Here is a 25,969-nt window from a genome sequence, read left to right on the forward strand (position 1 = left end):
AAAAAAATTAAAATGTCAATTTAGGTTTTTTCCACTTGTCCATAGAAACAATTAACTATTATAAAAAATGCACCCGTGACAGAAATATACAGAGTGTTTGGTACATCGTTTGCCAAATTAAAACGGCAGATAGGTTGAGTCATTTGCTATCTTCCCAGGCCTAGAAATTTTTAATGTTGCGCACGATTTTTTTTTTCAGCTCTATGCCAGTTTTTTCGTAAATTTCAAATTTTTACTTGCGCAGTAGTAAAAAAACCATGGCCAATTTTTTTTCTAGGCATGAGTAGATAGGAAATGACTCATGAAACCTATCTGCCGTTTTAGTTTGGCAAACGATGTACCAAACACCCTGTATAGATACCTACGCCTAAAAATCAGAAATAATTCGTAGTACAACCATCTGCGAGGATATCAGTTTGTTTTGTGGTTTTTAATTGATTTCTTTTATTAAACATAAATGAAAAGAAAATACCTTATAGGGACATAAACTGAAAAAGTTCGAGGTACTTTTAGATTTGTGGTTGAATAAAATATGTATGTACTTGTGTATTATTATATATTTATGTGTTACTTTAATCATTAATTCATTATACAACTTAAAATTAAAATACAATTTCAAATTAAATAAATAAGTAGGAACCTACCTAATTATACAGTATAAGAATTAAACTAACCTATAACTAACTAACCTATAAAGTGTAAAGTATAGGTAAGAAAACCGGCCAAGTACGAGTCGGACTCGCGCACGAAGGGTTCCGTAACATTACGCAAAAACGGCAAAAAAATCACGTTTGTTGTATGAAAGCCCCACTTAAATATTTATTTTATTGTATTTTTAAGTAGGTATTTGTTGTTATAGTATATATAGTACAGGTTATAGCGGCCACAGAAATACGTCTGTGATAATTTCAACTACCTAGCTATCACGGTTCATGAGATAATGCCTGGTGACAGACAGACGATCAGCGAAGTCTTAGTAGGTAATAGGATCCAGTTTTTACCCTTTGGGTACGGAACCCTAAAAAACTCATGTACAAATTAAGTAGAAATAGTTTCATCTAGTTTTCCGGTTTCAAACTGAATTAACTTTGAATGATGAAAGAGCTCTACATTATAGTGCAATACTCTGTTTCACTTACCAGCTCAGTCGTCAGTCTGTCGAGGCGACATCTGTTGACACATAGAAAAGATTAATACTACGACCTCTAGTGACGAGTAGCAGTACTACTTGTAGTAGCACGTAGCTCATGTGCTCTCGATACTATATTTTAAAAACATAACTTTGCATGAAATGAATATCGCTAATTTCGCTTTATAAATACTGCCAATAACTTTAAAATATTTAATTGATTGGGGTAATTATAAACAGCTGACAGGCGATGAGTCATCTTCTTGACTATAAAAATATTGACGCACGGAGTTTTCCTAGTTGTCACTCTGGAAATGCAAGACATGGGGGTAGAAAATGAACTGTATTACCAGCTGCGTAGATGCATTTTCGTATGATCAAATATTTAAGTAAACATGATCATTGACTTCAGATTTGTCTACCTCAATACAAATGGGCTCGAAGGGGGACAGCTGTAATATTTGAGGCTTACAACACTGTCTAAAAAACTTGAATTTAATTACATCCAATCACGGCTCTTAATATCGGCTTTATCACAGTCCGATAAAGAATATAATCGCTTAAATTTCCTTCTCCTAATAAGACATTTTATCGTTCGAGACGGAAGTGGCATAAAAATAGGATTGCCAACAAAATTCAGTGACGTCACAGGCATGGATGTGGTCTTCTAAAATTACATGAGATCAAAAAAAAAACAATTTCACGACGTGCGAACTGGATTTTGGCGAGAAATAAAATATTGAAGTGTTTGTTTCGGTGAACGGCGCGTGTGAAGTATAAAACGAACGTTATTAAATGGTTTTACAGTGAATTTCAAGACAGTTGTTCGTTTTGGTTGCTTCGGATACAAAAATATATATTTATGTGAGTATTACTTCGATTTTCCATACATAATGCAGTTAATATAATCGATATTAATATAATACGACGTTCCTCACGTGTTTCAAAATTAAATTAGTGTTTATTAGACCAGTACTTGTCAAAATCGTGTGTCATGCTTTTACGGTTTCACTGGACCTAAAAATAAATCAGAGTGAGTATTTTAGGATATATATTTGGCGAATTTGAACGCGCGAGGCCGGGTGAGTCGCGTGAAAGTGATTTTTATCAATGTGCGCGCTAATAACGTAGGAATAACACTTGGCCTTGACTGGCTGAAACCCGCTTTCCATGGTATCATGTTACATGAATGCATTATTAAAAAAAATAAACATTTGAATTTTTTTCTATTACTACTTAGCGCCAAAGCTCGCGTAAATTCTTTCGTTTCTTATTTCTTTTGATAGATTACTTATATTATTCAACTGATCATAGTGACCTTGGTGTGGAATTCACGAAATTATTTATCACGCGTGTGACTGACGTAATGCCTACATTCCAAGGATGCCATTTAAATACCTAATATGGGCAAATTAATTTGTATGCGATGTCAGATCCATTGCAAATTTATTCAATTTAATTTTCCTTTTGAACTGCTGTGGGCTGGTAGTAATGTTGAAGAGTGCAAGTGACCCAGTTTTATAGTTATTTGTGTACAAACTGGAATATTTTGAGCAGAGAAAAGTTGAAACATTGTAGAAATATTTTAATGTCATCTAATTTCGAGCTGTTGTCTCACCTTGATAAAAATGTAAACAGCTGATTTGTGTATTAAACAAAATAAATAATTATTCATACTAATCGTCTAATTTCCAGAAGCGCTTGTTCATTCTTTGAACTTTAAACCTTGTTTTCTTTAATAAAAAATCAAATTCCTTTGACAAACTCTCAGGAAAATTGTAATTGTTGACTTTATAAATATGTATACATTTATTCACCTTAATCTATTGCACTAGGGTAAAAAAATGTATAGATACATATTTATGAACTCAACTGTACAATATTTTGGACACCTCTGAGGAAGAAGGCCTCTCGAGGATGAAGATAATACCAAAACTATGAGACAATGTTTTGACCAGCTGCTGTCATAATAAGTGTTAACACCTTTGCTGCTGCGGCAATTTGTGTAACTCGTAATTAAGCATACTTTGGGGTCATTGGACCCCCCTCAGCAGTTGAAGGTGTTAAGGGAATAATAAATGTAACCTGTAGCTATCCAAATGTACAAAACCAATAGCTTTGATTTCAACAAAATTTACTCTAAATGTCTAATTTGAAACCTTTTATTCCAAAGTAGTTCAAACTTGGGTTTGATTTTGTTCTTTTAAAAGGACATTGGGACTTAGGAGGATAATACAGTAACAAAACAATCTTAATTACACATCTGTAATGTCAGCATTTTAGTATAGTTGAGTGAAAGACACCTCTGTTGTTAAGGCATTAGAGTGCATATTTCAAACATCAAACATTTATTCAGCAAATAGGCCACAGGGGCATTTTTACATGTAAAATTTTACAAGTAGGTACTTAAGTAATATACACAACCAAAAATTACAAAATACAATTACAAATATGGAATCAATGAAATATTAGATACTTTATTAGAGATGTATTGTATTGTAAGGACTGTATCGTTTATTATAAATACAAATAAAACCTGGTCTAACTGTTGATGTGTGTATTATTTTGTATTACTATGTTCTTAAGGTATACTCTGGGGGTATTTTTAAGCCATATCTGATATAAGAAGGTTTTACATTTATTTTATTTTAGGGACTTTATGATGATTTTAATACCGTCTAGCAATTGTAATTTGGACAAGCCTATCGAGCTTAATTTGAGACTATTTCACCGATTCCTTGGTACGATTTAAAGAAACAAAAGGTTAATATGCTGCCAAAATATGCCATCTAAGTGTCCTTTTCATGATTGCTCAATTGAACATCCACAGAATAAATGTGGTGATTTTTTATCTTTACATGAAAACGACTTTTTATGCAACATTTTGGATGCCCGTCAATTTCTGACGCCAGCGAAATGAGGGAAACAGCTAAAAGAATCTACCGAAATCCAAAGCCTAACGGACATTCATGGCGTTGAACCATGGCTAGAACAGGTCGATAGAAACGCTCCATGATGGTTATATTGTATACCAAAGTCGGGGTTGTCGTAAGTAACATGCCATATTCTCTAAAAGGCCACCAAGCACAGATCCAAAACTTTTTTTCCAACTAAAAGAAATGATTAGACTATGCCCAGATGTTTCGCTTTACGAATCATATGTAATTGCTGTTTACATAGTACGATTTTTTTTGTGTAATATCTCGTCTTGTTCGCAAACCGTAAATTTTCTTGTAGTATTTGTCCAAAATCGTTGTAGTTACTCGGGAGGATTGGGTAAATATTGTCCAAACCATATGCTTTACGTGATCTCCCAGGACGAAATGTTACTTATTATTAAAGCACTAATTAAACTATATGTGTAATTTTTTAATAAAAATATAATACCAGAAAAAACGGCTAAGTAAAGTTGTATTTATAATAAACGATACAGTCCTTAGTTCGGGCGATTTTCCGCAACTCGACGCTGGCGCCTATTTTGCGTGATAAATTGCTGTGAGAAAATCCCATTTTTATAATAATTAAAATCTGATCATGTTTAACAGACAGACATTATAGTTATTTACGATACAAGTGCGGAAAAGAGGAAATTCGACTTTTGTACGATACACGTGCGATTACCTATTCGCACTACATACATATTATGGCCCTTTAAACTTTCATACGCACGAAAAGTGCTATTTTACACACTAGTGCGGGAAAATAGGACCATATGTACTTACCTACTGTAAAATTATTATATTCATAAAACGAATTTTGAGGGTGACCTCATCTTATTTAGAAAGTTACCTCATAATTTGTTTAGCCATAAACATGGAGGTGCTAAACTGTCTCATTTTTACATAATGTTTGTCTAAGCGCTATTTGAATATCTTAGACAGAAGAATAACTAATTTCAATACTGGGCCACTTACACCATTCCGCTAACCCAGGGTTAACCGGTTAAACCTGGAGTTACCATGGTTACCACTACAATTTGACACCGGGTTAACGGTTTTACTGCTTAACCCCGGGTTAGTGGGATGGTGCTAGGAAGATAATAAAATCTACCTCATAATTATTTATTACAAGCCAAAGTAAAGTGAAGCGATTAGGATAACTTTGAAAGCATTTATAACCGCGAAAATCGAAGTTCGCAGATTGCGGGCATCTTTCTCTGTCACTCTTATTACGCCTTCATTGAAGTAAAAGAGAAAGATCCCCGCAACTTGCGATTTTTTGTTCTTGCGGTTTTTTTCTGTTTACAAACCCATATTGACATTTTTTGCTACTCTGCCCATATCTGACTGACCTTGGTTACTAATCTTCAAAGGAATTACCCAATCTGTTGCTAGGCGACTGTTATCTGCGATCATCTAGACTGAATTATAGACATGCCTGTATGGCGTGCCTAACCAGCGAGACGTAATCTTTTGTTTACACGTTAAGACGAAACAGGAGCTGAGTTTTAAATATTTTAGGTAAATATACCCGTCTCGCTAACAGAAGCGGCTCCTAAAACTAGTGCGATAAGGACAAGGCGAAAATCCTGCGTAAAAATCTCAAAAATCGAGGTTTCGTACTCGACTGTTTCCTCCTCCAAAACTTAAGCAATCGTAACCAAATTTGGAAATCTAAATGGTTATGAAATTATCTGTGTCGGACCGTTTTGCTTTTTTGGCTAATTGATATCAGTTTTTAATACTACGCCTCTCATTGCGGTATAGTCAATGAGGCCATTTTGGCCATTTTTAAAGGGCTCTAGCGCCTTAAAAAACAAAAATATCAAAAAAAGCAAAACGGTCCGACACAGATATTGACAATATTAATCTGTGTTGAAAAAATCATTGCTCTAGCATCAAAACCCACGGAGGAAACAGTCGAGTACGTTTGTATGGAGAGATGACCACTCCTGTTGGTTCTTAAGATACCTACAAATTATGAATGTCCGACCGAAACCGGATTTGTTGCCAAAATCGAAGGTTTGGTTTTGCTCTAGTTTTGGCCCAAACCACAGAATAAATAATAGTACTAAGTACAGAAGACTCACTCTCTAACAAAACGCGTCTATTACGATCAGCACAGATATGGCCGCTAGGTGACGACAGCGCCACGCGCGGCTTATGGCAAACCCCAAAATTGGGGCCGAACGGATGTACTTTTAGCTACCTGTAGCAAAGCGACGAAATCGCGGAGTGAGACACGCCTGGCCGAACTAAACCATCGGCTGGCGTGGCTCACTCCGCGATTTCGTCGCGTCGCTACAAGTACATGAAGGCCACCAATTTTGGTGTCTAGCATGTAGTTGCCGCGCACCGCTAATGGGTCCTCTACACGATGGGCCAACGCCGGCCACTCCAAGGGACGCCTTTATGCGTTAACAGGGGAGCAAGTGATATTGCTATTATCATTCTACCGCATGGCTGCGTCCCTTGGAGTGGTCGGCGTTGGCCCATCGTGTAGAGGAACCATAAGGAACGGACGCCTGCTCGCGCTTGCGCCACCTTGCGGTCATATCTGTCGCGTTTTGTTAAAGAGTGAACCTTCTGTGCTAGTACTATATATGTATTATTTATTCTGTACACATGATTTTTATGCTGAAACCTGCCAAAACCAAAAGCCGAGCCACGTGCGTGTGCGTGACGTGCGCGTGTGCGTGCGCTAAAATGTTGGAGCCGCACACGCACACGTCACGCAAGCGATGTGCCGTCTCTCATAAGGATCTGTATACTACAACGCCGCACGCGCACGTGCACGTCACGCACACGCAGCCGGTGTGCACAGGCCTTAAAACTTAGGCCAGATACTACGAATACTCGAGGGACACATTAGGAGACCTTATCACGTATTAACGCTTATTAATGGTCAGTTCTTCTTCTTCTTCTTCTTGCTCATGAGAGCCTGGGGTCCGCTTGACAACTAATCCCATGATTTGACGTAGGCACTAGTTTTTACGAAAGCGACTGCCATCTGACCTTCCAACCCAGAGGGTAAACTTGGCCTTATTGGGATTAGTCCGGTTTCCTTACGATCATTATTAATGGTCAGTTATCTGTGTAGAAATATCTGTGCCCGTGCCTCCGCCCGCGTATATAGTATTCTTTGCCTCTCCAACTTATATTGACACCAAATATTAACATACCTTTTTGATTGTTCCAGATTTTCCGAGCCACCATGCAAAAAGCACCCACCTCCAAGTTCAAACACTAGAATGTGAATACACCCGCCGCCAAAATGCCTGTCGTCTCGCCTTATATAAACAGCAGCTCCACTCTGTCCGGATCCTACCGGTCCACCCTCACATCCTCATCCAGCCTCGACAAGCCTTACTTCAGATCCAGTAGCAGCAGCACCTATTCATCATCCACCTTAAGAAACTCCTACGGCGACCGAACCACAGAATATAGAAGTAGATACTCCGATGTCGACGGTAAAAGGGAGAGGAAAAGTTCCCTAGTGGAATATTCTAGGAATTCTCGAGCGCCCAGCGTCACAGATTCGGACAGTGGCGTGTCTACTAGATTCAGATCGGACAGAAGCGAGTCTAGAGGCAGGGATGTTTCCACAACTAGAAGCGAAAGCAGCAAAGTTGAGCGCCCGAAAAGGAACTTCCCAACGTCTGCCGCTTTGGCGATGTCCACGGCTGAACTGTATAACAAATACTCACCGGCGAACTATATTCCGTACACGCAAAGGATACAGCAGCAACAGAATGAGATAGCGAGATCCAAGTCGATATCGAGCGATATCGGGCGACCGCCGGCGTCTGACGGCTCCAGGTTGAGGAAGCCTAGGAACTCCGCAGCCACAATTATCGAGGTAAGTGTTGAGAATCGTATACGTCTTGAGAGCTAACTATCAAGCTATATGGATGAAAGCTAAATTCAGTCGCTCGGTAATCCCCCTATAGTTTGTCTAAAACTAGAGGAATGTAATGAACGAAATTTTGTGCAGAGACACAAACCTACGTGAGCTTAAAAAGTGAAATTTAAATGATAAATGCCCATTAAACCAAGTTATAAGGTAACTGGCTGGCTAGCAACGTCAACATAAACATATTATTCTAAAGTAATGTGCAAAATTCTTAATTTACGTTTACGTACATTAACATTTGAGTAGAAACAAAACGAAATTAGCCAGATCGTCGATATACACAATAAGAATAAGAGCGGTCCTAATATGCCTCCTTGCGGTATCCCAATCGGTTGATGCAAGCATCAACAGCAACAAAGCAAGCTTTTAATTGGGAAAAGTTTCCTTTTATCTAGAAAAGGTGTTATGTGAAGAGCTTTTCATATCTGATATTACTCTCTTTGCTGATAATATGCATATCAGAGACTATTATATAATTGTACTTATCAAATGCATTCTAAGGTTCACGTAAGTTTGTGTTGATGTTATGATCGAGAATTTAATTTCTACTACTATCCATTTCAGGAAGAGATGCTAATAGCTCGTATATTCATCCACATAGCTTTATTGTATGTTTTCTCAAGATTGTCTTGGTTATGTAGTAGCACAATAAGTATTCTAATTCATCATTCTTGTATAGTTTCGGTTGATGTGTCTGCGAAATTATTTATTTTATTCATAGTTATTTATATTATTATTACTCTTTTCTTATGTTTTTGTTTCCGTTCCATATATTTTGAACCCCAGCTGTTTCTATGAATACCTATTGAAATCATTATTTTTAGTATTAATACTTAAACTTTAGTGACAAATAAATTGCATTAAGCGATTGTGTATACCTATATTTGTTAATAAGAAGTCGATACGATATTTTCTATCGTATTAGTATTTTCACTCCTGTTTTTAAATCTATGTGCTACTGTTTCTTGTATGAAAACTAGTACTTGTTCTTAAAAATAATACCTTTTAAACTCGCTCTAAATACATACACATATATACTTATAGGCCTCTTACTATCAAATATCTATACTTGTTATCAGAAGACTTTCGCAGACGCACAAACCATGTGTGCGCGCGTGTGTGTGTGTGTGTATGTTCATTAACATTCGCACTAAGAGAGCCATCGCTTAATAGTTGTCACTGTAACTGCTTGACGAGCACTCCATGTCACCCAGAAGAGGAACACACACACAGACACGACGCGGCAGAAAAATACCAGTAGATAACCCAGAACATTTCTGACCCAGAGGCCCGAAGGCAGGCGGTTTTACAAAGAAAGCTCACCCACAACCAGCTACGGGAAAAGAAACTCTATGACCAATGGAAATAAGGACAGCAATGGCAATGAGGTACCCTCAGTTTCTGAGATACGAAAGCGTTTCGATCCAAAAATGACAGTAACGAAACTGCCAGCGAACGACTCACGATACTCCAAAACGGTCGATCATTATCTAAACCAGCTTAAAGACGTGGAGAACGGCACAGGGTACACTAAAGTCGTCCCGAAGGACGAAAAGCCAGTGCCAGTCCACTCTTATGAGAAAAACGGCTTTAACAAATGGGATTCTTCCAGTTCACGATCAAACTCAAACTCAGACTTATCATTATCTAAAACCATATCAGAACCGACATCATTAGCGAAGCCTGCGGTCGAGAAAAACGGCATGTCAACATCATTAACAATCAAGCTACCGTACGACCGGATAGCTAGCATCAAATCTCAGTTAGACCCTAACAATCCCATAGGAAAGATTCTAGAAAAATCAACAGTCATACATGTAGAGAACGGGGACGATGACCGCCTGAAGCGGAACAGTCCTGAAATAACACCAAAGTTGAAAGAAATTAAGAACGATATAGAGAAACAAGTAAAAGCACCGCACACATCTAACTTTGCTTCGTATATACAGATCTCACAGCCTATAGCGTCAGGGACAGCCAAGAAAGAAGAAGAGGAGCCTAGGAAATCCAAACCCAGTTTGAAATACATAGATTCTGAAGAAGATAGATTAGTGCTTGATAATGATATAGACTCCCCGAGTGGTACAGGTTTTGAGAACAAAACTTTTGAACACGAAAATTTCCTTAAAAAGCGGAGTGAAAATCTTGAAAGTGAAATAGAAGATGGTGTTAAATCCATGGAAACTAGTACGGAGAGTACTGTTAGTGAACCCACAGAAGATTCTAGTCCTGATACTCCTTCTTCTAGAAGAAAGATCTTGGACGCGAAGGATATTGAAGATATCAAAGCGGTAAGTTCTATGTTCAAAAATTTGAGAAATCAGGAGAAAATTCTAGATTTGTGTGACCCAAGTCTATTTAGAAACTTTTGTTTATACAAAATTACTTCGTTGACATTACAAGTATGACGATTTTACAAATATAGAAACACATTCATTTGTGGGTACGAAACTCGCATTTCGTTTGTCACGCTACAAACATATCTTTCGACCTAAATAAGCGTTACATAAAAAGAAAATTGTGTAATCTAGAATTTTTACTTGATTTCTCGAAAACCGCCCTTTCGGCACAGAGTACATAATACTATATTACATATGCCACAACAGTATCTTTATTCACTAAAAATCGGCAAAAAAATGGAGTCGACCAAGCTAACTCTGCACAGATTTTGCAGTGCATAATTGCACCGATAATCGTCAAATGTGTGTTGTGACGTTTTTTGTTGAAGAAATGTCACTTTCGACACAGATCGGTATCATATCGTAAACAGATCGAATAACTAAAACTCGAATTGGCCTGATACTCCAGTCAAGTAAATTTTGATTTTCGGGTTTCCTCACTAAATGTTTTTGGACAATTTTATGGGGTTCCGTACCCAAAGCAATTCTCTCTGCCCAAAGGGTAAAAACGGGGCCCTACTAAGACTCCTCTGTCCGTCTGTCTGTTACCAGGCTGTATCTCATGAACCGTGATAGCTAGACAGTTGAATTATTCACAACTGATGTATTTCTAAAATAAAACAGAATAAAATAAATGTGGGGCTCCCACACAACAAAAGAAACGTGATTTTTTTTGACGTTTTTTTGCGTAATGGTACGGAACCATTACGCGTAATGGTATGGTTGATTGTGACAGTCTCTAATCAAATAATATTGTAACATCTGTATACTGACATTGCATAATCTGACAATAAATGATTACTTACTTACTTAACCCTTCGTGCGCGAGTCCGACTCGCACTTGACCGGTTTTTTATTTCGGAGTGGCGTAGATCTGTATTATGAACTCTATGCCAACGGCTCGAGGATCGACACCCGCTTATTTCTTTGGCACAGTTTTTCTAATTTGTTAACCTACTTAATGGCGTTCAGTTCCGCTTTCGACGTTTATGTGTTCGTAATGTTTTTAGAGTATTTTCCTACATAGGGTAATTCGCCAGTAACTGGCCACCGGCCAATAACTGGCCACCCTAAATGAATTCTATTCGCATTAAACACAATTAATTTTAGTATAAGGTTTCAATAACTGGCCACCTTGTACTAAAATGAATTATGTTTATAGGTGAATAGAATTCATTTTTAGTTTAGGGTGGCCAGTTACAGGCGAATTACCCTACTTATAGGTTTTCCAATATTTATTCCTTAAAACGTTTGATATTTCTGTTCTTGTGATTTTTCTTTACGATTTAAAACAGAATTGTATATTTTTTTACGTGTATTTTTGTAGGTCAAATCTTTCTCTAGATTGGGACCAAGCTAATTCTGCACAGCCTACAATAACTAAGTGTGGGAATGTCACCATAAATATCACTCCCTTCGGTCGTGTTTCAATTTATAGCCACTCGTTGCGAATTTCCTACTTTTCGCACTTGTATCATACGCTACATATCTGGCGTTATTATTACCTTTTAATAATTGATTTACGACAGCAAGCAACCGTAACCGTAACAGATATTTCCGTATTGAAACTAATGGAATATATCTCAAATATTCACGAAACAGTTCAATAGTTCATCCAATCTAAAATAAGAACATATGTTAATATAGGTGCTGTTAAGATTTAAGATTTTTTTCACCACACCAGTTCGGAAAGGCTTACTTTGCACTTCAAAAACTGATAGCAAAGTTGCATTTTATTCACATGTGAGACAAAGTAATCAAATGAAAATTTTGAGTTGTTTTCTGATGTTTGCTGATAGAATTGACTTTTAAATGATGATAAATATGTAGTAACATTAATTTGGATTTGATTTTGTTTGATATTTTACAATTAATATTTGCTTCGGATTGGTGTGGTAAAAAAAATTGTTTCACTCGAGGGCAAATTTTGTTTAACCCTCGTGCCGTGAAACCCTCGCAACGCTCAAGATTCCATTTTTCGAACCACTGGCTACGCTCATATATGGTTCTATTTTGGAATCTTTCGCTTGCTCGGGTATCATTAACTATTACAATATATATAAATAACTATTACACTCAAAAATTATAAAGTGGCTGACATTGTCTGATCGGATATCGGATGTAGGATCCTACATCCGCGTAGTCAGGCCGCGGGGGCGCACTCGGACGCCAGAACACTACAACAACCATTATGCCTACACATACGCACACAAACAAATATCGGTCCGACAGCTGACGGGGGGCCTCCGTCATGGCTGAATTTATCGGAAGCGCCGCACCGATATCGGATGTCGGAAGGCGCCTATGACAAATATACCGTTCCTACTGTCTGCCCTTCGGGGCCCCCTGAGGATGGGGGCCCAGGGCACGGGCCCCGTGTGCCCTTATGGTAAAGACGGTACTGTACGCATACAACGCGATGACGAACCACGAAGTGAATTTCTGGCACAAAAGATAGCACCTCGATTAGGAACATGGCGTTAAGAATGCGAACTATCATTAGAATTACTATTAGAAGTGCACTCGTCTAACAAACGCATCTTACGACCAGCATTAGTTGATTTTTCCTCCTAAGTCCTGAGTTCCTTTAAAAAGAACAAATTAAAATCGAATTTTGATCTATAAAGGAATAAAAGAAGGTTCCGAATTCATACATACATACACGGTGTAACATGAGGAAACCGAATAATTTTAATCACGCATTTTTGAGGTCAAAAGAAGTAAAAAATGTAATATGAGTTTAGGTCAATTTCGCGAAAAAAAGTTTTTTTTTTGTTTTGTTTTTTCAAATTTTTGAATGTATTTGTTCATAAAAAATAAATGTTATTGGTAAACTTGTCACTTAAAATTGATTTTAACATTATTTTTTCGTAGAATCTACTTTTTGCAAAGTGTTACTTGTCACTTTTTGACATCTATCAATAAGGATATTTAGACTACGTCCCATAGCAGCAACATCACCATCAAAAAGGCCTTTTACACTATGTAACAATAAAAACTTTTTTTTTAAATTAATAATATCTCTGAAACTAGGCGAATTTCAAAAAAGTTTATAGGACATTTTTGTCTCCAAATATGATCAGGAATACGCTGTTGAAATTATTCGGTTTCCTCATGTTACACCGTGTATAATCACGCCTATTTCCCGGAGGGGTAGGCAGAGACCACGGATTTCCACTTGCTACGATCCTGACACCTCTTTCGCTTCCTTCACTTTCATAACATTCCTCATACACGGTCCAAATTCAAAACTACAAAAATTACTCTGGGCCTTAGGAGGTTAAACTGTCTCTGCTTTGCCTTAAGGGCCACTCCACACTAGCGTCTCTCGAGCGTCGGCGTCTACTCAAGTCTATGGCTGTTCGACGCATCGTTGGCGCAACTGCGCAGTGACGCTATTTTCCATAGACGACGCTCAAAAAAAGCTATTATGCGATCGGTAGCTCTAAAGTTGACTGGTAGAGGTCTTCCAGCAGAGCATGGCAGTAAATCCGCCTTTTGTACAATAATGGTTAAATAAACAAACCGCGTAGTTGGTACAGAGCTAAAAAGGAAAATGTACGACCATTTTCCTCTATGGATATTGGCATTATGGAATATATTTTTTTCCTTTTGCTTTTTTGAATTTTCTAATTATTATGAGATTTAGGTTAGGTTAGATTAGTTTAAAATTTCGCATATAGCCACTCTGCCCTCCTAAGCTAAAAAGCAGTATTGCATTTAATTTTCATTGAAAATTCGTCCTTTTAGCTTAGGAGGGCAGCACTAGTCTATAAATTCGTTCTGTTATCCAATATATATCTCACGAATCTAAAGGTCTCTGTAAACTGGTTACCTGTAGATCTCGATTCGTCAGCCAATAGGAAGATAGGAACGTCGGAGGTTACGCACACAAATAAACGACCCGAATAGCGAAATGGCAACGAACCTGTGTATCTTTTTTTAAACCGTCTTTATTGGTTGGGGTCTTTACACTGGACCTTCAAGTCCATAACCCGTAGGGTACCTTGGGGACTAGATTCCAAAGGCAACCCAGCAGCAGTGGGGAGACACTCCTGACTTCGTGCAACCTCGGCTCCGTTCGGCTCAGCATTGCTCCGAGCAATTATTAGGTTTAGCACAACTTGACAGCCCTTTGCGTGCACGACCACAGATAAGATAATTACTTGAATTTTGACAACCCTAAATAGTCGAAAAAGATACTGCCATAAGTTAGAAAGGGATGTCATGATTCGACTCTGAATCGCCAAGCTGTCGAACTTCGGTTTTGTAGGAAGTGTCCTTTCTGTACGGTAGTACTATTATTTACTTATTCTGTGGGAATGAGTGGGACTTTAATTGATTTTTTGATTACATATCTATGTCAAAATCATAATATCGCCAAATATTTATCCAAAAAGAACTCATCTATGAAATGATTGAAATGGCAAATTATTTAGGCTGATTAACAGTCGCCATCAGTTATATCGGCGCGGGCAAGGTGTTCACAATATCTGAACGCGCACTCTAATTCCTTGACAATAGAGGCGTGTTCAGATATTTGTGAACACCTTGGCTGCTCCGATATATCTGACAGCGAGAGTACATGACCAGCTGCAAACATCTTAAGCAGCGCATCTGCAACATCTTAAGGCTGTCTTTCCACTGTGGTGGAGATAAGAGGAATCAAGCAACCGAGAAGAGATGTAGATTATTAACCAATGCTATTTTGTGGATGCTATCTCCGCCTCAGTGCAGAGGCAGGCAGTAAAGTTTAGAACCATCTTATCCTATGAAACTATCCAAAATAAGTTTCTTGCTTGCATAAATCCGAGATTTGACCCCGGAACAGGGAAATCTAGCTTCGGTAACTTGTGACATCTTGTCACAGAATAAATAATAGTACTACATAGGTACAGAAGACTCACTCTCTAACAAAACGCGTCTGTCACGATCAGCACAGATATGGCCGCTAGGTGGCGACAGCGCCACGCGCGGCTTATGGCAAACCCCAAAATTGGGGTCGAACGGATGTACTTTTAGCTACCTGTAGCAAAGCGACGAAATCGCGGAGTGAGTCACGCCTGATCTTGTGAAGATGTAAATCTTGGACCTACTTCTGAACATTCTAGAACTTTTCTCTGAATCAGTAAGAAGGAATTAGACATTATTATTTACGACAGGTGTATCGTACGCAAAAGCTATTCAATTATCCACCTTTTTCCCATTGATATAAGTTTAAAAATCAGTTTTTTAACAATAAGTCATACCGTCTCGCGTTGCGTCTCGACCGCTGCTAAAAATATCGCAGTGCGAAATAACTCCTGCTCACTCATTGGCTATGCAAGTAAAATTTGGGCTCCACTATATAATGAACTCCAGATCCTTATAAAATATGCGTGAAATGAGATCTCCCTGATACTGGTTCGTTAACCTACGATATAGGTAGCGATTGGAATAGGATTCTGGATACGAAATTAAAACCGGCCGAATGTCCAAGCCACGTGCGATTTAAAAAGTTGACCGCCATCTTGGAAACCGGGTGACAGTTTGTGAAAAAGTTTTCTTTTTTTTTGTCTCTGACGTCAAGAAGTCAAGTGTGAATAATTTTCGTTTTCTATTTAAGAAATTTTAATTTTAATAGCTGTTGGAGTAAGTTTGTCGGTATTTAAATCGATTTTTAAACTGTATACATTTTAAGAAAATGTTTTTAACGAATCTGGAACAGCTGTTAACTGTCACAGTGACAGAAGAAAGCGCGGGAAAATTTTGTTGGCCGTATGGAACAAATCTGTTATAAAATAACGGGCCAATTAAATATCTAATATATCTTAAAAGTCGTTGTAATATGCTTAATCCTAGTGTTTAATACACTACAAGTAGATACAGTCAACGTCAAAGATATGTTTACATTTTTCGCTTTATTACAGTCGCCATCAGATATATCTTAGCAGCCAAGGTGTTCACAAATATCTGAACACGCCTCTATTGTCAAGACGTTAGAGTGCACGTTCAGATATTGTGAACACCTTGGCCGCTCCGATATATCTGATTGCGACTGTACAAAGGGGTGAGGTGGAAAAGCGTAAACATATATGTGACGTCGACTGTGTAACTAAGATTTGTCAAAATTAAAAATCTGTCACTGTAGAAGCAGACAGCTTTGTCATTGAAAAATTACGTTTTTTAACGATATAAAACATTCAAGTAATACAATTTTTCAGCATTGCATCCTGATTTTCACAGTTAACCTTTGTGTGCGATGGTCAAAAATCGCAGGTTATAACCTCGATTACGCTGGATAGAACAGAAAGAATCGTTCTAGAAAGAAATCACAAAGATGACTGAAATTCGGTCAGGATCCTTATCATATACAGACAAGAGGTTAAATAAAATAATTCTACATTCAAATCTGGTCTATCTTTAACCAATAAATAAGAACTAATCATAAAAATATACCTGTACCACGTTCCAACCGATGATTTTCACCGTAACATTAAAAATACATGACCCACTTAACAACTAGGTATGTTCAGTCCGTTCACCCGCGCTAATATTAATGTTAATACAGTTTTAAACGAATATTCAATAATATCAGAATATTACAAATCACGTATCGCTGGAAAATGTATGACAATTCAAAGAGCATATAATCACTACGTTTTAAGAGTCGGCACTCTCGAACAATCCTCGAACCGAATTATGAACGTACATATCCCAACACACCAAATACAGGCTTAAAGATCTCGCATCCAGGCCATAATTGTTAAAAAAAGAAAAACCACACAATACTACCAACACAAAAAAAACAACGCTAGGGCTCGACACTTCCAGTACCTACTGTTTATCGATATCGATAAATGTGCGATACGTGCTGCTGTATTTACCTACTGTACTACCTATTAATAAAATAAAAGAACATTATATATATATAAACAATTTTATTTTACATGATAAAAATAACATAGTTTATTATTCAAGTAGGCATATTACAATATGCTGAATTCGCGCGCATTCTTTTTTAATCTGGTCCCTTTTTATTGAAGGCACTGGATGGAGAATGATTTCCACAAATGAACTTGTTTCCATTCAGCTTTTGAATAGGTAAATAAATACGCCAAATCCTCATTTCCTTTTCCTCAGCTTTGCCCATAATCGACATCTGAAATAAAGAGATTATCGATAAAATTGGTCGTACACTATTCGTGTCATAAGTTACTTAGTTTTTTACTTAAAAATACTTTATTCACAAAATATTTTCGTTTTAATCATGGATTGTACACGACTAAAACTAATTAAATTAGTAACTGTTAACGACTCAAAGTAAAAAATGAAAATATTGCATACAAACATCAGTTTACCGACCTGTTCGGATCAAGTTGGAAATTTGGCCAAAAATGCGTCAGTAGTTAGTCTTCTTACACACCCACTACAAACTTCACATTTCCTTAAAGATTTGGCCCCCATTTAAATAACAGCTAAAGTTATTTTACCAATTACAATAAAAAATAACCACGTATTTTCACGTTCACGACAATTCAAATGACGTTTGACGTTTTACTACCAATCATACCAACCTAAAGAAAAGTAAGTATAATACGTCTATGTTAAAAGCAAGTATGGTATGTGCCACCAAAATGCAACAGCAGTCATTTTAATTCGATAAGATTATTTCTATGCCTCAATGTTGGTAACAAGGGCTTTCATAATTTATCAAAGTATGGGGTGTCGATGGGCTGTGACAATTGACAGATGTGAAAGATATGCGTGACAGGACAGATAATATTATAAACCACGATAGTTTTTCTACAAAGAGTAGTATAATATATAGGACACTTATGTTACACATTACAACTTTTCTTTGGCAGTGAGTATTAAATCGCTTGTCAAGTAAAAAAAAATGGTTTATGAATTTTTTTTTCTCTTTATTTTTAGAGCTTGTCACCGAGGTGAAATGGTTTATGAATACAAAAGAATACAATAAAAATTTGGGGCTTCATTAACCTTGCAACAAAACCCTTGCGATTCTCGATACAATGCGGTATTTGATCGATCCATCGAATTCCTTGCCTCTACTTAGTCGGCAATGTATCGAAAAAAGCATGCGATTGGTCGCAAGGTCTGTGGAGCCTTTTAAAAATTGCATTTACGGTCTTTTCAAAATACTGGCCGATTTCATTATAAACTTGAACTTGACTGCTGACGTCAGTCAGTTTTTTATGTCAAATTATCAATTTTGAACATTTTCCGTGTTTTGTAATTTATTATTGTGATTTTATACCTATTTGAGCTGAATGTAAGTTTCCGAATAACATATTTCTGTGATATGTTTGTATATTTGTTTTTACCCATCGAAGGCCTATTGTACCTAGAACTCCTGTTATTACAGAATATCTTTAATAATTAAGGTAAAAGTACGCTTCACCGAATGCTTAAGACCTAGATTTACGTTTATTTTTTTAATTAGTTCTGGTATTTTCATACGAATATGTTCAATACAAAAATTTAAACTTAGATAAATTTGTCGTCATTTAAACATACCTATAAATTACTGAAATGATTGGACGTGTATTAAAAATATTTTTAAAGTAATTTTTTCCAATTTCCTTAATTGTACCATTTATCGAACTAAGAAACGTGATTTGCACATTATACCGAATAGGGAGGCCGCATTACCGAACTAGGAAATAATTGTATGAAAATATGGTGTTGAGTGGTGCTCAAACTTTAGTAGTTCAGTATTAAATCCCTACTATGATTCGTTCTTTAGTATTAGAAAGATGGTAAGCGATCTTGACGTTTTGTTTTATTGAAAAATACTCTTGAAAAATAATAATTTGTCTGGTCCATTTTCTATGGAAGGGTAAAATTTTATTCGCGATTTCGAGGTTGGTCCCATAGTAAAAGTTGCTAAGTATAATCCAAAAACCTCCCTGGAAATGGGAATGCAGTTATTTTTTAGCCACCCTGTATGGGAACCCCGGAATTTCATAACAAAAGTAAAAAGTTAAAAAAATCACAATCGCCCAGGACGAGAGGAATCTAAAAAAAATTTTTAGTCGTCTAGGTTTGGAGCAGCCTGTATAAAATATATTTTTATTATCTCATTGAGTTTTTTTTCCACATTCCGAGACTATTATTAGGCGTCCAATAAGTATGTCTAAAGTTTGAGAAGCGCTGGCATTGAAATGATGGTCACAAAAAATAAACATATAAATATAGACCTAGCCGTTATCGTAATAAGGATGATATTCTAATGAACATCGAATAGAATCATGGCCAACGCAAACATGAGTTCGGTAGTAGAGACCATGGGTACCATTCACCGAACGGCCGTTCGGTGAACGAAACATGGAAAATATGTGGAACCTATTTCGCGAACAGGTTTTGAAAATAGTATTTAAATCGTAATCAATATGGTATAACTACAAATCTATCATTAAATTTATTACTTGAATCGATTACAAAACCGTACATGTATAAAATTCTTGCTAATACTGACGTAAAATATCTAAAATTATTGTTTGATAATAGTCTTGCCAAAAACCTTATTTTGATGCCAAAAAGTCGTAAAACATGAACATTTCAAACGCAGTTTTATAATAATCTATATAGGTTTTTGTTGTTCGGCAATTGCTCATAAAATTACAAATACATTAATTTATTTGTGAAATTAGGTAGTTAATCTAAATAGTTTGTAATCAACCACTAGAAAAATAATTTCAAAAACATACGCTTTCCCTGATTCCGGACGCTGTTCGATAATACCTTTCAATCAAATTATCGGTGTACTCATCACCGAATTCACATTAAGCTTAATTTCTGATAATATAACTGCACTATATTAATAAAATTTACTAAAATACACAAACTAATTAGGTAATCACACCGTAAAACCATACTTTGAAACACAGAAATAAATTTAAAAGGTTTTATGACCTTAACAAATGTACGCAACTTCTTAACGATTTCTTTAAGGTTGCCCATACAAAGTGGCAATCGGCAGCGACGATCCATTTCGATCAGTTGCCACGTCTCAACTGCGGCACAATTTGGCCGACTCTGAGGCATAATGGAAGGGATAGGTATTTAACTCGTGGAAAAAAAATACGCAAGTAAATATCAGCTGTAAGTAATCGACTTATAGCCTAAAATATAAGAAATTCGGTGATACGGACGGATACGGAGCGTTCGGTGAAGCGTACTTTTACCTTATAGGGTGTAACGTTATGATGTGGCTTTTGAAAAACTTTTAGTAAACTGGTTCAATGTCGGGTCCCACTTCGGGTTTTCTCCTACCGTCCTAGTCCTACTACTTAACTCAAGAGGGTTGGTCGAAAAACCAAAACGCAACTCATAGTTACGTTTTGATTTTTCCACCACGCTAGTTTCCTGTAGCAGGCGTGGCTCACTCCGCGATTTCGTCGCTCTGCTACAGGTAGCTAAAAGTACATCCGTTCGACCCCAATTTTGGGGTTTGCCATAAACCACGCGTGGCGCTGTCTCCACCTAGCGGCCATATCTGTGCTGATCGTAACAGACGCGTTTTGTTAGAGAGTGAGTCTTCTGTACCTACTACTATTATTTATTCTGTGCCTGTAGGGAGTATACGTCAACTGTAGGGTCTGCAGGCAGGACAGGTTCCATCTAAGTCATGCCAGCCGGACTGTTTTTTACAGGCACATATACCAAAAATCGACAAATTAATGTTTTTTTGTCAACATTTTCAAACTATAGTGTACATATGAGGGAGAACTGGAAGTGGGAGTGGGAAGGGGTAGACCTCGGCGGATTTTCTCTGATCAGATCGGGGAAATCCTGAAGAAAGGCCAGGTCAAGAGCACCCTAAACCGGCGAGCGTGTATGAGGAATGTTATGAATGTGAAGGAAGCGAAAGAGGTATGTCAGGATCGTAGCAAGTGGAAATCCGTGGTCTCTGCCTACCCCGCCGGGAAATAGGCGTGATTATATGTATGTATGTATGTATTTTCAAACTACAACTGGTTTAAACTAACCGGGAATGACCGTGATTCTGACAAGCTATCACCAGTCAACATCCCTAGATATCTAGCTTATCTGATAGTATTACACTTTTTACTTTCGATATATCTCGAATTATGTAATAACTAATACGTTATGAAAATATACGTTCTTATTATAAGGTGGCTTAGGAAAATCAGTACAGTAAGTTTTTTTACAATTATCTATTTAACACTGAGAACAAATTAACCCTCTGACTGCTAAAGACGTCGACTCCTAAGGCTGATTTAGACTATGCGAGAACTCGAATGCGAGTTTCATACCATTGCGGATTTTGATCGGTCGGTTGAATTGGACGTAACCAACAGTCCGCAATGTAACTAAAATCGCATGCGAGTTCGCGCGCCGTCTAAACACAAGAAATAATAGTACTACCGTACAGAAATGACACTTCCTACAAACCCGAAGTTTGACAGCGGTTCAGGGTCGAATCATGCTATCCCTTTCTAATATATGGCACTATCCGTTGCGGCAATTTAGGGTTGTCAAAATTCAAGAGATTATCTTATCTGTGGGCGTGCACGCAAAAGGAAGTCAAGTGGTGCCAACCCTAATAATTGCTCGGAGCAATGCTGATCCGAACGGAGCCGAGTTCGACCGAAGTCAGGAGTGTCTCCCCACTGGTAAAGTACAGTCAGCCATAAAAGCATGTACCAAAAATGTAATTTTCATTATTTACCTGATCTGACATTTCTTTCTCCACTTCTTCATATAGTTTCTCCATAATAATTTGCCGCTCCGACTCGTATTTCATTTGACGAATCTGCTCTAATCTCTCCGATAGTGTTACTGTCAAAAAAACGTAAAAATTACTATTTTTGGGGGCGAAAAATCGAGCTAGCTAGGTCTTATCTCTAGGAATACGCGCATTTTTGAGTTTTTATGTTTTCCGAGCAAAGCTCGGTCACCCAGATATATATCTTCCTAAGGCCCAGCCTTAGAGAAAAACCCATAATTCGCCACAGAAATTTGAACCTTTAGTGCGGGGAATAGAGTTGATTTTGCTTTTGTTTGAGAATTGAATGAAACAAAATAAATGCGACTCTGTTCCTATTGAATATGATTTAAATTTCATCGAACTGAATAAGTACTTTATGTTGGACCTTGGGTCTTACGAGGGTATGTTAGTTTGTGAAGTAACTGTTCTTCAGAGTTCATAAATAAGGCGATCTTATAGTTTGTTTTTTTTGCATTAGAAAGAAGTTGTCAAAATTCAAGAGATTATCTTATCTGTGGTCGTGCACGCAAAAGGAAGTCAAGTGGTGCCAACCCTAATAATTGCTTGGAGCAATGCTGATCCTAACGGAGCCGAGTTCGACCGAAGTCAGGAGTGTCTCCCCACTGGTCTAAATCAGCCCTTAAACTGAAGGTTTGTCAGCTGAAGTAAATGGCGCTGCCGTTACTGATAGTGAAGGGGTGTCCTCCGGTGTCCTACGACACATAACTGTCGAACAATTCGACTGTACAGTCGCCGGTTGCGAAAATTGGCATTCGTTTTTGGCGAGATGCAATTAGGGATGCGACGTGCTTGCCCATCGATATCGATAATATGAACATTCATGTTATCACTGTAATGTTGATTTTCGTCTTTATCGTCTTGCACATTTGTACGTACGTTCTGTTTTAAATTTATTTAGTATAAAAAAAGAGAAGTTATAGTTATTAGCTGCTTTATCGGCCAAACTGCATGTGCATAGCATAGCATCTGACATTCACTATTCTTTTTGGCGTCTTTTATCAATAATCTCGTATTTTTTTACCCATTTACTGCAAAATCTAACGAAGGATTATAAGTTGGCAGTTCTATTTATGAATATTTTTGTGTCGCGCAGTGTCATGTCGCAACGCGTCAAAATTATTAAGGCGTTCTGATAATTATGTGTCTACCGATTCGTAGCCTGTGCATCGTAGATACTTGCTTCCAACGGTCCAAGGTCACCTTGATCGGAGCGCAATATAAATTGGTAACCAACCACCAACTATACGGTTGGAAAATCAAAGTCCGTGGTCGGGAGCCTTATAGCTCCGTGTACGTACCTGTACCGGCTCCTAGCTAAATTGGTTGTTCTATACTTAGGTACGCTATAGAATTTCCAAATTAGCAAGTACTTACCCTAAATGGCATAATAATCCCGTGTGGTGATTGTACTTATAAATGTTTGAGGGTCTATACAAGGAGCATTCCACGGGCTGTCCCGTACAAACGCATTTTATTTCCTGTGTTGCGACTTTTTTCTCGGCATTTAAAGCAGGCGATTCTTTTTCTGTGCATATTTTTGACCATTTGTCGTAGAAAAAGAAACTCTTATACCTTTAAATCTTCAGAAACTTCGCGTTTGTACGGGACAACGGTAGACAATTTCATGGAATGCTCCACAAAAAAAAACTTACGTCTGTTTACAATTGTATATTTCACTTGGATTATAGTTAATTCGAAACTTTAATATTGATTGATTTTATCGATATCGATATTTTACGTCAATAAATCATCGCGCTGCGCCAACGCCGCAGTGAACGCAGCGCGCGCGCGCGCGACGCGCGATTTTCGATACGAAAGCGAATCAAAGGTTAGGGTCGCGACTTGAACTATTTACCCGTATGTTTCTACGAATTTACCGGTTCCGTAACGGTAAATATGGTCTGGCAAACCAATTAAATCAGTAGAAAAAGGTGGAGAATTTGAAAAATGTAGGCGCGCTGGGTTGATAATTGATCTTCAATAAGAATTATGAATTTCGCCCCTTTTCTACTGATGAATTTGTCAGACTTTAATTTGTTAATTGGGAGAGAAACGAGGAATCAGTATTTTAGTTCAGTTACGTGATGTTGTGACGAATAGATAGTTTAAGTCGTATACTTTTCTCCTTCCCCTGTATGGTTTTTATGGTATCGTCTTGGGTCGTCCCATTCGTTTTTCGTCAAGTTCTTAAATTAGTCCTATTCTGCTTTCGTCGCTCATTCTACATTGAAAGCTACTGACGATTGTGACGAATGTAGAATGGGTGACGAAAGCAGAATAGGACTAACTTAAGAACTTGACGAAAAACGAATGGGACGACCCAAGACGATACCGTTTTTAAAGGAGTTTGGGGTCCAATGGGCGATATAAACTAGATTAAAAGACCCATTTCTGCCTTCCAAAAACTATCATTCATTTCGATTGTAAAAATTTTAATTGTAAGTTACTTTTATTATGTGTTACTGTACACTAAAGAGTTTACTACTATTACAAACGGTTTGAATTGTGCAAATACTACTTGTTATAAATTGGATTGGACCTCCAATTTTGAAATAGAGCCGTAGCTTAGAGTTACATGCCATGTCATAACGACTCACCCTTGACCATTTCGAAAAGTTTCTTACGTTTAATATCAAAGGTTACAATAGACGCCTTCGAATTTTTTCATGGTTTATTTCTTTCAGTGCATATTTTGGATCGCCGATCAGAATTTTATAAGTAAAGTGATATTTTGACTATTAAAGTGAAGTCACTTTAACATTGTGTTGAAACTGTCAAAGAGTAAAGTGTCAAGACTGTGAGACTATAAATATCGAGATTCAGTGCTCAAATTTTAGCAAGTGCAAGTTAAAACATTATACCTACATTTAGTGCTTTAAAATTAACTAAGTCCTTCCAAATTCCTGTTAGTGGTTCTATCCTGATCCAATCCCTATTCCAGAAGTGTCCAGACTAAAACAGAAATACTAAAACACTTTGTTAATCTTTCAACAGACTTATCTAACTATAATAGCCAAATTATTTTGTATCTCACTTGAATAAAATTTAAATCACTGGTACCTGGTACCACCATCCACTCTTCTTGCTTATAATTTTCTAGACTAAACCCCCCAGAAATTGACACCTAATCCCATATAATTCCCAATCAATTGCACGAGTTTCTCTCATTTAGTTCCAAAATCCTTCAAAACGGCTGACTACTGTCTCAAACTCTGTATTGACTGTATTACTTAACCTCTCCGGAAACCCTTAAAAACATTCCATCCGTCCATTCCCTTGCAAAAAGTATATTTGAACGGTGTTAATACTCAGCGCGTATATCGGTGCGGTGGTTAGACTTAGCGATATTGGTGCGGTGTTAAGATCCAGCGCGTATATCAATGCGGTGTTAAGACCCAGCGCGTATATTGAAACGGTGTTAAGACTCAGCGCGTATATTGGTGCGGTGTTAAGTCCAGCGCGTATATTGGAGCGGTGTTAAGACCCAGCGCGTATATTGGAACGGTGTTTAGACTCAGCGCGTATATTGGTGCGGTGTTAAGTCCAGCGCGTATATTGGAGCGGTGTTAAGACCCAGCGCGTATATTGGAACGGTGTTTAGACTCAGCGCGTATATTGGTGCGGTGTTAAGTCCAGCGCGTATATTGGAGCGGTGTTAAGACCCAGCGCGTGTATCAGTGCGGTTCTTAGACCCAGCGATATTGGTGCGGTGTTAAGACCCAGCGCGTATATTGGTCCGGTGCTTAGATCCAGCGATATTGGTGTGATAAGAACCAGCGGTCAATCAAACTCAAAGACTTAAAACTACAGAGCTCTGTTTTCCAACAAACG

General features: G+C 37.6%; 1 protein-coding gene across 1 annotated transcript in view; it reads left to right on the forward strand.

The window, feature by feature from the left end:
• The first annotated feature begins 1,620 nt into the window (after nucleotides 1-1,620).
• Nucleotides 1,621-25,969, forward strand: part of LOC134677914 (uncharacterized) — a 43,645-nt gene continuing 19,296 nt past the window's right edge. Inside the window, exons 1-3 of the mRNA XM_063536359.1 lie at nucleotides 1,621-1,993; nucleotides 7,268-7,927; nucleotides 9,268-10,272. Of these exons, the coding sequence (XP_063392429.1) occupies nucleotides 7,343-7,927; nucleotides 9,268-10,272 (1,590 nt within the window). The 5' untranslated portion in view covers nucleotides 1,621-1,993; nucleotides 7,268-7,342. The remainder of the gene's footprint in view (nucleotides 1,994-7,267; nucleotides 7,928-9,267; nucleotides 10,273-25,969) is intronic.

The sequence above is a fragment of the Cydia fagiglandana genome, chromosome 27 (genome assembly GCF_963556715.1).
Source record: "Cydia fagiglandana chromosome 27, ilCydFagi1.1, whole genome shotgun sequence".
Taxonomy (NCBI): domain Eukaryota; kingdom Metazoa; phylum Arthropoda; class Insecta; order Lepidoptera; family Tortricidae; genus Cydia; species Cydia fagiglandana.